Source organism: Oryzias melastigma, linkage group LG15 (assembly GCF_002922805.2).
Source record: "Oryzias melastigma strain HK-1 linkage group LG15, ASM292280v2, whole genome shotgun sequence".
In the NCBI taxonomy this organism is placed as follows: domain Eukaryota; kingdom Metazoa; phylum Chordata; class Actinopteri; order Beloniformes; family Adrianichthyidae; genus Oryzias; species Oryzias melastigma.
The window spans coordinates 22,696,352-22,713,116 of record NC_050526.1 but is presented as its reverse complement, the minus strand read 5'-3'; the positions used below and the strand labels follow the sequence as shown (position 1 = coordinate 22,713,116).

Sequence of the window (16,765 nt, the reverse complement as noted above, 5' to 3'; positions counted from 1 at the left end):
TGGAAATGGAACTTGATCATATTTGCGCTCCTTTAATAGAAATCTGTTCTTTGCAAATGTTTTTTTTTTTTTATAAAATGAGTAACAAGTTTTACAATCTTGAAACAACAAACAGATAAGATATTTATCCAAAAAATATATGCACACAGTAAAAATATACCCTTTCAAAAATGACATTTAAAAAGATTTTAGAATTGTTTATACTATTATATGATGATCAGTAACTGTTTTGGTCACCAATACAGAAAACAATTTTGGGGAGCGAGTTACAAATTAAGTAAAAACGGCAGTCAGTTTATTGCTTTCAATATTGACATTGACAAAAGTTTTCAGAATTGTGAAAAGAAAACATGCTAAAGATTAAAACACGAAAAACCATTACCGTTATGTTCGCCAGGTACAATAACGTTTTTCCGAACAATTATTAGTGGGCTTTGGTTCTAATTGAGGACGTCTGGTTTTGTTGGATGATGTCTGCAGCCAGGCTCTTCTGCTTAATTTCGGCACGTAACCAATCAGTAACTCCAGCAGCCGGGGATGAAGCCAACCAGGAAGTGACAAAAAGTTGCAGTACCGCAACTGACCAGAGAGGCTGGTGCTTAGAGTGAGCAATTTTCCATTCACTCCCATGTTGAAATTGTCTTTTTCACCCCTCAATTAAAGCTATTTCATCTATAGTTACTTATTTTATCCATGACAACTCTAGGAGGAGTTCTTTTTTTTTCTAAATTTGAAGTTTTTCTTTTTAAAACTGTGTTTATTTTTGATTAATGGGGGTGGGGAGGGGCTTTATGACTGACAGATTATGATCACAATGGATTCTGGGAACAGAGCTCCGGTGTTTAGCTCGTTTCATTGTTTTAAATAACATTAGCTTTAGCATCAACACTTTGTTTTAGTTATAAATGTTTATCCCCGTGACACATTGATGATGAAGTCAGTGGGTGGAGTCCAGAATCAACATGGAGTAGAAGCTGAACGTTGGTGTTTGTTCTCCTCCTGAACTTTAATAATTTTTTTATTTGTATAAAGACAATTTATAAGGCTAATTTTAATTTTATTTTCTCTGTCCTCTGACTATTGAGAGACCTCACCGTACTAGGAGAGTCCCTGAATGAGCTCATGAACTCAGACATGGAGACATTATTACTGACGCCTTAGTGGAGATTTTCAAAATAAATTAACCTGCATTGAGTGTGAACATTCAGTGTGAATGCAGCACCAGTATTTTGCACAAGAAACAGATTTTGCCAAAAAAAAAAAAAAAATCTGAATTCTTTGTGGGGGTGTTTATGTAATGATCATGAAGGGTCTGCTTGTTCACCCATTAGCCTCTTCTTTATTACTCTACAGTTGGATCACAATTTCTGCCCCCCCTTCCATGGAAGGGAAAAGCGAAATATGTTTCCCAAAAGCCATCGCGATGGCTCCCCCACACAGCATCCTAACAAAGCCATCGGTGAGTGGCTTCTCCCCAAACTCTTTGTGCACACACGCACTCAGCAGAAACGGTCGAGTGGAAGCACTTACGAAACCCAGCAAGAGCGTGACAGCGAGCGCTGAAAATTGAGTTGAGTGAGGTGGAAAGTTCAGCTGCGGCGCTGCAGGATAGACTGACACAGAGCGCTCTGTGAGAAAGTGTAGATGGCATCGTAAGAAGTGAGAGATTATGGTGGGAGGGTTTTTGATTGTAGTAGTGTAGGATAAGTGCTGCACTTGTCTTGATCAAAGCTGTCATTACTGCTCTTATTGTTAGAAACAAATCAGGCTCATAAAGCCCGCACTGCAACACGAGCTGTTCAGCTGTAGAAAGACAGAAAACAGTACTTTAGACAGCTTTTTAAACTAGAAATGAAGCTGTGTTTTATTGTCAGCTAAATTAGTGTGATATGAAACAGTTTTGTATTAGTTCTGTATTTCTGTGGCATTGATGCTTTCTAATGGGTTCCCCTTGAATGTGCCGTATGCAAATATCTCCCCAGAAATAACTCCCATCCAGTCAAGTTGCAGCGAACTGAAAGACAAACTGCACTTATGACACTTGTATTGCTGACAGAGCTCTCAAACTGATTCAACGGACAACATCTAAATCGGGATGAAGGTGACCTGTCGTTCTCTTCGGGCGGACGGCAGAAAGACGGATCAGTCTTCGTTCTATTAGGACTGATTATGTCATTTAGATACAGATGGGCTGTTAACCCAGCAGCTGTCCTCATCAGACACACCAGACTGAACCCTCTGGTTAATGGCTTTCCCAAAGCAATGAAGGGAGCAATGGTTGCAAATGAAGAGGAACACACAGATGAAATATGGATGACAGAGAGGATGGAGTCTCTAACCAGTGACCCAAAATACTTTACTTAAAACGATTCTTTAGTCATAGTCATGCAAGTGGATTTCATTATGATGTCTTTAACTTTTTAGCCGAAGATGAATAATTACTAAAACGTCTCTTTGTATTACAACCTAATGATGCTTCGCAAAGAAACAAATCTCCAGTTAATTATCACATTTATCTTGTGTTTCATGCATTCTTCTTATTGGTCAACATTAAAAGCAGGGTTACAGCCTGTGATTTAGTCTATTTTAGCTGGCATTGAAGGACAAATTTAACAATAAATAAATACAATAAAAAGCTTAATATGTTTTGGAGTTCCAATTTTGTGATTTAGTTTAGATTTTTCTTGTTTAGTATGCAACAGCTTAAAGTAGAACGGGAGAGTTCCAGTAGTAAAGAGTGAACAACATAAATGCACGGAATATTATTTATCCTTGAGTGTGACAGACTGGCAACCTGTCTAAGGTGTTCTCTCCTTTCGCCCGATAGTTGCTAGGATAGGCTCCAGCAACCCTGCAAACCTGAAATTGATTAAGCAGATTTGGAAGATGGATGGATATTAACACTGCATCATACTAACAACTGTTTTCAATTTTTCTATCATTTGTTTTTGTATTAAACGGTCATGAAACAAATCAGAGACTTCTAATTGTGGGGAAGGAATTATTAAAGTCCCAGTTTGATCATCTTTTTATCTGTTTTTACAGGTTCCCAATTCATTTTATATTGTTTTTAGCCAAAATAATAACAATATTTTTTTTTTAAAACTGTTGTTTTCTAGGACATAGTTTTTGTAGAGTGGCCATAATTCATCAGCAATTTGCCTCTGAGTTTTGGGTGAGACCATTGGGGCGGAGAAACCCCGCCCCAATTCCCCTCCCTGTCTCTAAGCAGAGTGGCTCAGGGAGCTTGTGGCCCACCCAGCACATTTTCTAATTTTCAACCTACATTTTCTCTTTTCTTCTCCTGATTCACAACAATTAGAATACAGAAATACTCAATAATATAAATAAACTGCTGTTGTCTTGGGTAAATCCTTGATAAATCACAGATCTATGATGGTTTGTTTAACCCAGTAAAACTGTGGGATCATGGAAAATGTTACATTTTATCAGTGCAAAGTCTTATTGTTTTTCTCGTTAAGGTTTAATATTCAGCTCACGTATTGGACTCGATGAATAACAGTTTCTCCTACGTTGTGTCACTTTCCCTCTCCACCCCTCGTTTGCCATATTAGTTTGTGCTTGCATGAACCCGTGTCGTGTTCTCCCTAGCGACGCCTTGGCTTAACAGTGAACATCTCTCAGACTCCTTTCATAAAAAAGGAGTCTCCACACCAAGTGGGAGACGGTGGTGTTTTATATGGGTAAGGTACATGTAATGATATTATTCTGGTGCAATTGTGGACTGGGGGCGGGCTAAGAGCTCGTTTCTTTTGCAGTGAGAAGACAGGCACTGAAAAAGGAAAAGGGAAAAAAAAAGTGCAGACTTTCTCTCCTCCTCCTACACAGCCTCGCTCAGAGGGGCTCCATCTCTCTGAGGCTCTCTGATCTTGGAGTCACAAAACACCTGCTGCCTGCCTTCAGACACGCGTGGAGAAAGAGGGGGGAAGAACAGCAGTCAAGCAGCCAAGAGGTTGGGTGTGACAGCGAGAGGTAGATCGACACAGTCTTCAGAGGAAACGCACGGTGTCTGCATTAGAGGATAACATGTAAAACAACAGAGGGAGCAAGATGCAACAAAGGCTGAGCAGGAGCAGGAGGGAAGATGGGCGAATGTCTGAAAGCAGGAGCAGTGTGTGTAAATCCTATCCTTTCTAATGTCCTGCTTGAACGCTTCCTGTCATAACAGCAGGAAAACCTCTAGATCCATTTCAGTGGCTACTGGTTGAACACTGGCCGGTTTATTAGGTACACCTGGCTAATACTGGGTTGGACCCCCTTTTAGTTCAGAACTGCCTTAATCCTTGGTGGCATAGATTCAACAAGGCCCTTGAAATATTCTTCAGAGAGTTTGGTCCATATTGGCATGATAGCATCACTGATAGCCATCAGAACACTGTAGTCATAAAGGGATGGACGTTGTCAGCATCAATACTATGCTCACTTGGTAATAACGGGTCAAAAGTGTGCCAAGAAAACACACCCCACACCATTACACCGCCACCACCAGCCTGAACCGTTGATACAATGAGGATAGATCTATGCTTTCATGTTGTTGATGCCAAACTCTGACCATCAGACTGTCACAGCACAAGTGGAGACTATGATGATGTGGAGCTTAAATGGTTTGACCAATCATGGATTCAACTATAATACCTTGTTTCAACCTGTAGGGGGCATCACATTGATGGTTTTTGACTTTTCAAGAATGAAACAAATTTATTTTAATTTGTAAAAAAATAGGCAATGACCAGCTTTCCATTTTAAAGCCCCATTTATAGAGATCAGTAGCTTAGATTTAGGGTTTGGTTACCTTTTAATTTTCAGGCAACTTAACTACTGTGTGTTTGTGTGTTTAAGTGTGCTTTTTTGATCGTCAGGGGGTGTATCCAACAAAACTGCCACTTTTACTAAGTCGTACCCGATCGTCTATGTCTGGAATATAGTTCAAGTGGGCGGAGTAAACTCATCAAAATGTTCACGACACTTCCTGCTTTGTTTTCTCCACTCAGAACCTTGTGGGTCAGAAATTAGTCCAGTCAGTGTATGTTCATGATTTTACACCAGAGCAGCAACAGAAAAGAAAAGATCTGGTGGCCCCTCTGTGAATGGACAAGCTTCAAATCCAAAGCTTAAATTTCTTATTCTTAAGTGGTTTCCTCCACTAGATATTAAAGTTTTCATCAAATATTTTGTTTTACAATTAGTTTCAGTCGTTTTTATTTTTTTAATCCGAAGATGCAAAGAAACTGCGGTTGAAGGGACAATGTGAAATTGAGAAAACCTGAAAAGTTTTTGAAAATAGCAAATATTTATTGTGTATTTTTATTATTTGACTAAGCATTTGTTCAAATAAATTCCTGAGGGTGTTTCCTAAGTACTTTTTTTAAGGAAGTTAATGAGGCATAGGCTTAAAGGCTCAATGACTCTGGTTCACTTAATAGTCATGTGCAGTGAAAATGAAATCCGCACATTGATTTCCAACAAGACGTTGATGTACAAGGTTGCAGAAACCTCCACACTGCTTCCACTAAGGTGGGATGGCAGGATACTAATGAGGATAAAGCTCCAGGAAAAACTCCAGGGTGGTGAGAACCAGTGTTTATTTATCCAAATAGGAAAAACATGAGGGAAATGGACTTGAATGTCAAACTCTTGAGCTGAATTCGGGTCCTGCCCTGTTATGAGTGAGTCTCTGCTAAAACTAGGAAAACTTGAGGAGCTTCTGTTGCATTTAAAGGTTAAACCAATTTATTTAGACCTACAGTATAAAACTTTGTTTATTTTTGCAAAAAATCAATTTCAGTTACTTTTGTGAAGCATCGTCTGATCCTTCTGGGTTTCAATACCTGCTTGAACTCTTAGAATTTCTCAGTTTCTTATAATGTTGCATTAACGTTTTTACTGATGATATAAACAAAGTAGAATTCTGCTCTTTAAAATAGAAGAGATATTCTAGAAAAATGCAAATAAACTTGTATATTTGCAAGATTTTTATTTTTCTGCTGTTTTCATCTTTTTTAATCTGCACAGTCCTCATTTTGTGGACAGGGGAGTTAGAAAAGCTGATGATAGAAGTACAATATGGCATAAAGTGATCATTATTAGCTTACATTAAAGAGACAAACTTTCCACAGACAAACTTAAAGCTGCAGCTGGTTGTTAATCAGACAGATCACGCTTGTAATAAATAAATGGGACAACACTTATGATGTATTGGTCTGCTTCTGCCCTCTGCTGGTCAACTCTGTTTGATACAACAAAAACAGCCCTTTCTTTTTGTCAAAGGAGGAACTAGTTTAGATTAAGTGGTCATTTTTATGACCATTCGTGAGGTTAACATTTGAGTTTTTTAACATGTACATTTATGGTATAGTTTCTTATGTTGCACATTAGTTTTTGTTTTACTTTTTTTATCAAACTATATTTCCTTTGCTATTGAACATCTCCATGTCATCTACAGAAAAACTTTAAATGAATGTTTATTATTATTTAAGCATAAAAGCTTTACATTGGGACATTCCTTCCAGCTGGAAAAGTTATGCATCATTATGTACTAAATGAAGAAATTTCTCCTCATGTGTGTCTGTGTTTGTCTTGGTCCATCTGCTCAGCCTCAGGAAAAACACTTATAATGTGTTGCTGTACAGCTTTTTACCTGCAGATGGCAGCAAAGCTCCTCATCTAAAGCCTTCATTGACGGTCTCTGCATATCAATTCATAAATTTACTCATTTGTTGTTTGTTTATCAGCTGCTGGGATTCAATTTTTTTCGTCTCATCATTATTTTTTTCTCTTTCTGTAAATAAACTTTGTTCATGGTGGATTGTTCATGCTTTTTCAGGATGTGATCAAGTGAACATTTAAGAATATAAATAAAGTAGTTTACATTTGGTCACATTTAGTTCACTGGGTTGCCTTAAAAATAGTTTTTCCCCAAATGATTTGAAAGTTGGACAGTTTATTAAAAAAGAAAAGTATTTTAGTTTTAAATTTAATTTTAAATTGAACTTGAGAACATTTTGATAATCCAGACTTTTAAGTCCTAAACAGAAGGAACAAACAAAGTAAAAACTTTTTTTTCTGTTTACAAAAATGAGCTAAACCAGTGCTCCTGTCATACCATCCCTCTTTATTTTAGTCAGATTTTTTTCTAAGATAAACATGTCAAAAAAATAAATCTAAAATATCAGAATAAGATACAATTGTAGCAAAGGAACATTTTTCAAAATAAGCATGAAATTAACTTATTTTTTAATATTCTACTAAGAGAACAATTTAACTATCATTATTAACATAAACTCTTTTTGTCAGATTGTTGATTTGAGCCACAACCAGTTTTTATATTTCCAAAATATATTATGAGTAAAAAAATAAATGTATTTGCTGCAGACTTTGTGTTTCAATGGTTCATTAGACCATTGGTCAAATGTGAGAAAAATCAAACATAAGAATAAAAACCAATTACTACATAACTAAGTTTTATGTAAAAAGTATCTTCCAATGTATTTTTCTTTATGATTATAAATCTATGAGGACAAGAGGCACTCTTTTGCTCCTCCCACTTGCCTTTGTCTTCCTGCCTTGCCTCATGATCACGTGTTCCCAGTGAAAAGAACCTTGAGTGGGTTTCACCAGCTGGTGCCTTTGCTTGGTGCATCAAGAGTACCAAAAATATGTGTGCGTTTTGCGAGGTCCTACATGTCACATCAATCCAATAGTTCTGGATGTGTTTCTGATTACGTGGAGCTTATTTATAAAGGTTGCATTAAATATTGATGGGAACATCGTTGATGGAACTCAGGATTCATTTAAAAATACTATGAAGGTTTGAACTGAAATATAAAAGAAAAATAAAACAAATTCTGTAAGGTTAGTGTGCTGCCAGACAATAACATGACTTTAGAAAAACAGAATTACATTTCCAGATGGCGATTTTAGGGATGTTGATTTAGAAGGAGGGGTCTAAAATCTAGTTATTTTAAAAATAATTTGTCCTCCCTGTCCTTTTTATTCCCCGCTGCCACCTTGACACATTAGTGACATTTAATTACATTTCCTTTCACTACCAAATATGAAATGTTTCATCAAAATAAAAAAGTAAATGAGTTTTTTTTTTTTTTTTTAAATAAAGGCTGTTTTGAACCAGTTGTTGGGGTGACTGACTTGATGGAAGCAGAAACTTGAAAAAATCCAATGTTGCATAAAAACTTCTGTCAATCAAATTGTCAGTCTTCTTAAACTTGTCAGGTATCTAGAGGTCAAACATCATCCACTTCCCTCATAGTGTTGAGGCTGTAGAGTTTTACGACAAGTCATGAAGTTAAAGGTATAAAGTTTCCTTCCTTTCTTATTTAAGAATAGAATTTAAGGTTTTTCTATGGTTGGAGGAAGAACCAATTCATTCTCATCCAGTAGCGTGAGCAAAAACATAAAGTAAAAGCCAAAGGATATAATATTATAATTCCATGAAACTCGATTCTAATACAGCTTTTGTTGTAACTGAGGTTAAATAAAAGAGTTTCAAAGAATGGACTTCTTTAGTCTTAAGCAAAATAACTTTATAAACTTAAAAAAATAGTGTCTGGTGGTGATGTGGCATTTAATCATTCTAGTCTAGTCCTTTTTCACTGTTTTGACTCAAAATCAAACATATTTTTTATCAGTTTTGTTTCTCTGAGCCTAAATTTCAAGACACATCAGACCAACACAGATGTGGTCAATTCGGTCAGCATCCGTCCATCATTTTTCTACTGATTTCATGGATATTTAATGTCTTTGTTGTATATGGTGAAAGAGACAAAAATAAACCTCAATTCATGAAATTACTTTATATATATACATATTATTTTTTGCATCAAACATTTAAACCTGAGCCTATTAAAAAATGTTGCAGAGAATGTGAAATGGAGTGGAGAAAAATGCTCAAAGAGCAACAAAAGTAGTCTTTTTTCAGATATATAAATACTTATAAATATATGGAAGCCTTTCTCAAATATTAAGATGTGTTTTTGGTGTTTCATCTCACTGTGATGTCAATAGCTTAATTATTTTATTTTTTTTAAAAACATCAAAAATTCCTCTTTACCGGGTTCTAGGTTTGTGTAAAGTTTGGTGAGTTTTTGAGTATGTGACATAAATACTCAAAGGTGGAATCCAGCTGCAGGACATAAATATAGTTTCTCCTCTTTTAGTCTATACTTCCATCACACAACTGCACATTCATCATTTAAAAGTGAAAGTTGATTCAACTGTTTTTTCTCCTTTATCCATTTGTTGAAGGTAAAACCGTCGTTCACATTTCATCCTTTGATCATGAGACCCACTTTGGAGTTTGAGAGTGAGCAGGCTTGTGATGCTTTTATAAAGCAGCATACCAACACACATATGTAATCCCTTATGCTACACCGGATGCTCAGTCTGTCATTTCAACTCTTCTTCAGATTTTACTGCTCAGTATGTGCATGAATCTCTCTGCGTGTCTTTGAGATTTCCTTTTTGAAGAAACTCTTGAAGGCTCAATTATTCATAGACTCAGGGAAACAAAGGAGTTTGCATGATTGCACAGGTTTATGTGTGCTGCACGAAGAAATTGATCATATCTTACATGCCTTATTTGTGCAAAAAATACAGAAATATTCCAGATATGCAAGTAATCTCCCTCTGTTTCATCTGCCACTGATTTTTCAGAATTCTGGATTTTAGGACACTCCTTTTTTAATGTCTGAAGCAACATACAGTTGGTTGTTCTTTTAAAAGTTTGTTTCATATTTGTCGAGCAATGTAGAGTTGCTTGCTTAATATTTTATAGCATGTTGTCAGAGTCAGACAGAAGATGATGGAGACGGTGGCTGCAGGAGCGGACAAGTTCAGCTGCTTCACACTGCAACAAATATATCTGAGGGTTTTTTTTCTTACTTTATTTCAATTCATTTTATTTATTTTTAATAAATAAGTTAAATTTTGAGGTATTTTGATTGTTTGCTTGTAGGAATGTAGTGAAAACAACAAAAAGAATATATTTAATTTAATGTTTTGTTGTAACTTTTCTACCTCCAGACAAAAAAAGAGGAAAATATACATTCCCTTGGTCATTCTGACAATTGCTTTTGTGCGACCACATTTTAGTTGAACTATTTTGTCATTAAAGATGACACTTAATGTTAAATTCCAGCATATTTTAATAAAAAAAATCACATCTTATAGACTCTATGCTGTAAATGAAGCACTGTGGAATGTAAAAAACTGTCTGTGTGACGTCACCTAAGAACTAAAAAGTCTCTCAGAGATGCATGTAACATTTCAAAATCTTGTCAATATTCATGCTACACAAATAATTTCTTGATGTCCATCTCTTGGCAGAGTGGCCATACTTTTGCAGTCTTTTCTATTTCATTTATTCATCCAGAGATGACAAAAATTACTTTTATTAAATTAGTTTAAAAGTTTACTTCCATTTTTGTATTAAGGTTTTATTTGTAAATTTGTCCATTTGGGCTTCTTTTTCTAAGTTGCACATGGGGAAATATTGGACAGTGCCAAATTGTAAAATTTGACCCTATTTTAAGAGGAACATAATAAAACCAGAACGTTTGTTTAACAGTTTAATTCTTCACATACCTCCATTTTCATTATATATTTTCTATTCATTTTCTTAATTTTTATTTTGGGGTTTCTATCCAAACATTGGATAATTGCTTAAGTTTTGTCCACTTTCATGGACTACATGGTGCTGCTGGTTCAACTGACGTTCAGGGCTGATAACATTCCTGCTTGACATCTCTGAAAGCTTCTAACTCCCCCATACCCTTTTTTTTACCCTAAGCACAATGAGTGTGATGTAGGAAATGGGTGTATTTAAGGGTAGTGTGATTGACAGCTCTCTGAACTAAAAATAGAAGCTTGGATGCAGAAGGCAAACAGCTTAGCAGATGTTAACATTTTGACATTGCAGTTTGACAGGCAGCTAATATCCGTTTTTTTGGAGTGTGATGCTATCGTGGATCAAATATTAAACTGAACAGCCGTGCAGCGTGTGAAATGTGGATTTCTCCTGCAGATTTCAGGATGTAGATCCATCTTCCGTAACAGGAGAATGAATGAATCAGCTGCTAATAATCTACTCCTGATTGTCTGGCAGTCTTTCTGTTGCTGCACAGATTGTCTTTGTTGTGTCTGAGCATGTGCTTTTAGTCTCCTCTGAACATCTTTTTTCTTAAGAGATTAGGATTTTCACAATAAAAGATGGCCTTTTTTTTTTTTTTTAGTAAAAAAAAGTGTAATATTGCAGAAATGTAACTTAAGTATGAGACATTCCCAATGCCCAACATTACTGAGCTCTGTGAGTCTTTTTTGTTTGTTATCAATGGCCTAATTGATTCCCTTGAATGATCAAACAGAGAGAAGATTGCATTAAAGCTGATAAATTAAGGCCATTAATTTCAGGATGTTTATTAAAGCTTTAGGACCCATTTTCTATTTACATACTAAAATCCAAAAAGTCTGAAAAGTAGGGATGCAGCAATTCACTTTTGGTTCAAACCTCAATTTTTGGATCACGGTTTGGTTCGATATATGATATATGTATTACAAAACAACAATATCAACAACAAAAAAATCTAAAACTGAATATATATATATATATATATAATTTTCTTCTAAGAAAATAAAACACAATTGGCCTATATTAATCTTGGTGTAAGAAGTAATTAAATTTAGCACAACACGTGTTTGATACTTTTAACATAAAAAAATGCAAACAGTACAGATTCACTTTCCCCATGATTGGGGTTTGATTTTACCCCGAGAATTGTGCCATCCCTACTGAAAAGTGTGTCCTGAGAACTCCAAATTATAAAAAGTTCTGGTTATGATAGTCTCTTACTCTTATTGTCTCCCAATTTTTCTTTTCATCCTTTCTCAAATTGCTCCTTTTATCTCCATCAGTTTAATTTGGAAGCAGAGTTGTAATGACATATTCTCCCAAGATCTAAATTACAAGTGAAAAAAGATGCAAATGTTTTTCCAGTTCACTTGACTGTCAGATGTTAAAACATCAGAGCTTCCTTCCAGCAGGCTTTGAGCTCCACATGGCTAATTATCATAAGCAATAACAAGTGCAGGGCTAATCAATCACAAGGGCACATTAGCATAGAGTCTTAGCTGCTATCAGTCAGCCTACACTATTCACATCACCACATTTGTTTCAGATTTATTTAAAGCTTTGTCTACACATCAAACTAGTGTTTTTTTTCCCAGATGTTCTCTATCTTGAGGTTTTTTATCTTTAATGTGACAATACAGAAACAAAATTAGACGAAACCTCAAAGGCAGTAGTCCATGAAGGAAAACCAGTTGGAATATTTCAACAGAGCTTTTTCTTTGATTCATTTGTGAAATGAAGATCAGAGATTTTTTACATCTAACACAAGAAAAATAAGTTTCCATGTTTTGCAAATTCCAGCCTGGCCCTGACCTGGGCTGCATGGTGCTCTGGGCAAAAAATGAATTTGGCGCCCCCTGTAGGATCCTGGATTTTGTTGTTTTAGCAGGGGATCCAACTGGGAAGCTCATGGTTTAAAAGCAAATGTGCTAACTGATTACATCATCATTCTGCCAGTATTCAAGAGGAATAGGGGAATTTAAACTGTTACAGGTGTTGAGAAATAAAAAAAAGATTAAATTAAATTAGACTTTTTCGACCAAAATGCTCTGCTTTGAGCCTGTGTTTCCTCCTCTTCTTGTTTTCATCCTTAAAGTTTAAAAAAGCAGCGGCAAAACCACAAGCCCCTCTCCTGCCCCAACCCAGTTTTCAGATGGCAGCAACGACAGGAAGGGCGCTGCACTGCAGTTATTGATTACGTTAAACTTTTGAGTTATTCTGTTTGTTTTTGAATTGTTATTTTTTTATTTTTACATTAAATGAGTAGCGTGTCAAACTGTTTAGCATTAAAAAAGGAAGAAAGAAAAAAAAATCAATCATATATATAACCATTGTGATTTGGTACCCCCTCCAGCCGATAGCAACCTAGGCAGCCGCCCAAGACCGCCTATGCTCAGGGCCGGCCCTGATTACAGCCGGAAGTTCCAAGACCCCACAGGAATACACTTTGGGTAAATTTTATTAGCGGAATTCATTGATATTTATAATTTATTCAAATGTTTGTGGTGAAAAAAATCTTGATAGGAATAATGCATACTCTGTATTCATTTTTTGTATTATTTAAATGTTTTCCCTATTCTAATTCACAATAGTCTTGCATGGGAGATTTTGTTATAGTGTCTCACATTTTACAGCAACAGATATTAAGCCCATTTGTTATAAAGCAAATGTTTTTTGTAAAATTTAAGGATATCAAATTAAATATTTCCGTTTTTCTATTTGCAGCATCTAAAGTACACTAAGGATGCCATATAAAGCTTTTTTCCTCCATAAAGTTCTCGGAACATTTTATTTAACCTTTTGCGCCATCTCTTTTCTAAAACTGTTGCCCCTTTTCCTTCTTTAAGGCAAGTTTCGTTTCCATCTCTCCTCTGACGGTTGACCACACTATGACTTTGCAGTGAACACAAAAGAGCGTGTATAGAAGTTGAATTCCAAGGAAGCATCTGTCCACCGTTTAAATAATTTTCTCCTTTATAGCGTTTGTGTGAGACTACTGCTGTGACAACAAAAAAAAGAAAAAAAATCCATGAGGTTGCTGTGGTAACGGTAACCACTTTAACATTCACAAACACTTTTCAACATGAGGGAGAAAGAGAAGATAAAGGTGGAGTGGCAAGAGGGAAGTTGTAGAGCTGAACACAATAAAAGAGGTGACAGCTGGGAAAATCAAAGCGAGTGTGCTTCCCTGCTCAGTCACTGTAGAGAATGGAAGCAGGATGATAAGACAAAAAAGCTTTACATAAATACCTCATTTACCTCACTCCCAAAGGATTTAAGGCTTCATTTCTGCCTCTGCTGCAACATACAGTAAAGATGCATCCGTAACTACTGCTGTTGAGGACTATTGAAAATATTATTTTTTGGCTACAATGGATGAAAAAATATTAATTATGCATTCCTGTTTTTCACCTGTCTCCAGCTCTCCTGTCGTTTTGTTTGCTTCCACTTCTCCCTTTCAGTTGACTCTTCCTTTATGTGTTATAAATATCATTAATGAGCACGAGCGAGGAAGGATGTGTGATGCAAATGATGCGTTTGCTTTGTTTCCTTTGTCACTTTAGTCAAGCCGCTCCAGACTGTCTTCTGCTGGCGTGGTGAAAAGGGGGAAAAATAGAAAACAGCCACATCAACAGAGTGGAGCAAAATTAAAACCACCACCTGCCACTCACGCCAGCCTCCTCGTAGTATTTGCCTCTCATGCTCACTCTATCTCTCTCTCATGTGCGTAATTTCAAGCCACATTTTTTTTGCCAGCCAATGAGAAGCCAGAACAGAGCCTCTCGCAGCGTGATGGGGGGAGAGAGCGCGATGCTGCCTGATTGACAGCCAGCGCCCTACAGGTGGAGAGAAGAGCTGAGAGGAGGAAAAGACAGGGAAGGGGCGAGGAGAGAAAAAAAAAAAGAGACACCTGCAATCAGATATCCATAGACACACACTTACACACACACACACCGATCCGGTCCTCTCCTTCTATCCTTAAGAGCTCGCTTTCCTGGGCAGATTAGCTGCCTGACACCCTCATCACTATCATCACCTCCACGGCAAGATGAGCCAGTGCAGGAAAAGGTGCAGGCGGCAGATCACCAAGGTGGCTCGCTATTTCTACCGCTTTCTCACGGGAACGCTCACCCAAGGTAAGCAGCCAAAACTTCCTCACCCAGAGGGTTGCTGGTGGAGCTTTGAAGAGGAGCTGGGTGGAACTAAAGTCCTGCTTTCAAACCTTCTTCTTAGACGTGCCGCTGTCAAGTTTGTTTTCATTTTTAGCGCTGTCTCTGCAAACACACGTGCACTATTTTGTGTGACGGACATCTGTGTGTGCATTCTGTCTGAGTGCTCATCTACAAAACCTGAGCAAAGCTCGGGAAGAAGCATGAAGATCCAAGCGTTTGCTACGCGCAAGAAACATGAGCATACATTAGATCTTTATAGTTTATGCATGAATGGAAAGAAAAGTGGTTTGAATATGAAAGTTGGTGTATGGTTTGCTCTTTATTTCCTTTGGTCTGCCTTTTGACTCTCTCCCTGCTCCGCTCACAGCTCTGTCCTTCTTTCTCCTCCAAGCGCTCTCTTTGGAAACGTGTCATTTCACCTCCATTCAGAAACTCTCAGTGGGTGAAAGACACATGCAGCCTTTTATCCAGCCTCTCATCCAGCTCTCAGTGTGACTTTGGCTCACTGATGCCCATCCTCCCTTCTTCCATGTCTGTGCAACTTGAAATTAAACTTTGCTATGCTAATCTGCACATTCTTCTTGTTAATCACAGAAACTGCTATTTGTTTTGCTGCTTGTTGATTATAATCACAAAGCAAAATCTACTTTTTAACCCATTAAAGTATTTTTTTTTTGTCACTCATTCAAATTTTACAAACATGCTATTTTTCTCTTCATTCCTCATTTACTATCATTAAAGACTCTCTTTTCCATCTGATCTGTTGACAGCTCGCTGCTAAACCTTCCAATCATTTTCTGAGTGATATTGAGCTGCGGCTCACATTGCCTCAGGGACGACATAACAGAGTGAGGCGGTTCTGTCGAATGCCAGCGGCTGATCCTGCGGGTGGAGGTAGAGCTGTGTTTAGATGACCTTGTCAATAGACCGGTCTTTGAATGCTAATTTGACAATTGTGCTGCTCCCTTCCTTGAGGCTTTTCTCCTCGTTATCTCTTCAGACTCTGACATCTGCAGAGCCTCATATTTGTGCTCCAAAGGCAGCTGCTGGGCACATTTGGGGGAGATGCATGCATGCAAACGCAGCTGAATGTGGCCACATCTGAATGGTTGGATGTATTATGAAGAAATTCCTATTTTGAAGCTTTGATTTGGTTAATTCATGGTTTTGGTTGTTATCATATGTTTGGTAGCTTTAAAGGAGCATATTTTCAACCTAAAATGGAAATGGAAAAATTATGATTAAAACTCATCTTTGTTCCTCAAGATTGTTAAGGAAAAAAAAAAACAACAATTCATTAACAAATATAATGGAATATTGTAACCTTGACTGACTAGGTATTACTGTAAAAATGTCTTGAATTAACTTTTTTTTTCTTTGCAAAAAAACAAAACATGTTAAGAATTTTTTGGGGGATGTGCGTGATTTGAACATTTCTCCAATATTTTCTCTAAAACTGTTTCCTTGAAGTGTTTTTTGCTCGTCAATAGAAGCATCTTACCAAGAAAACATCCACTGGTTGAGGAAATCTGCTCATTCTGTGTATGAATAACACCAGGTTAGCCTCTGAAACCTCTTGGAAGAAGCAAATGTTCCATGAGGATGTCATTAATATCAAACTTTTCATACATAACAAATGTTGTAGCTGGGAAAAAGGTTTGGTTTGAGTTATGGCTGCCAAAAAGTGGGAAAAAATCCAGTTTATTAAGACTCTGTAACACTATTAATGATTAAATATTTAAATTCCAAATTAAAATAAATATTGTGTTGTTTTAATCCATTCTTTTGGGATAGGCTTGATTCATCCTGGAGTATTGATATACAGTTGCAAGAAAAATTATGTGAATCCTTTAAGAATACTTGGATTTCTGCATAAATTTGTCATAAAATATTTTTGATCTACATCAAAGTCATATCACATCATAAACAC

General features: G+C 36.8%; 1 protein-coding gene across 7 annotated transcripts in view; it reads left to right on the top strand.

The window, feature by feature from the left end:
- Positions 1-16,765, top strand: part of LOC112161710 (Kv channel-interacting protein 2) — a 102,616-nt gene that overhangs the window by 31,941 nt on the left and 53,910 nt on the right. The window contains exon 1 of one of the 7 annotated variants that reach the window (XM_024297088.2): positions 13,210-14,799. The exons of the other annotated variants lie outside the window; for them this stretch is intronic. Within the exon in view, the coding sequence (XP_024152856.1) occupies positions 14,712-14,799 (88 nt within the window). The 5' untranslated portion in view covers positions 13,210-14,711. Of the gene's footprint in view, positions 1-13,209; positions 14,800-16,765 lie in introns of those variants that run through there. 7 annotated transcript variants of the gene reach the window in all.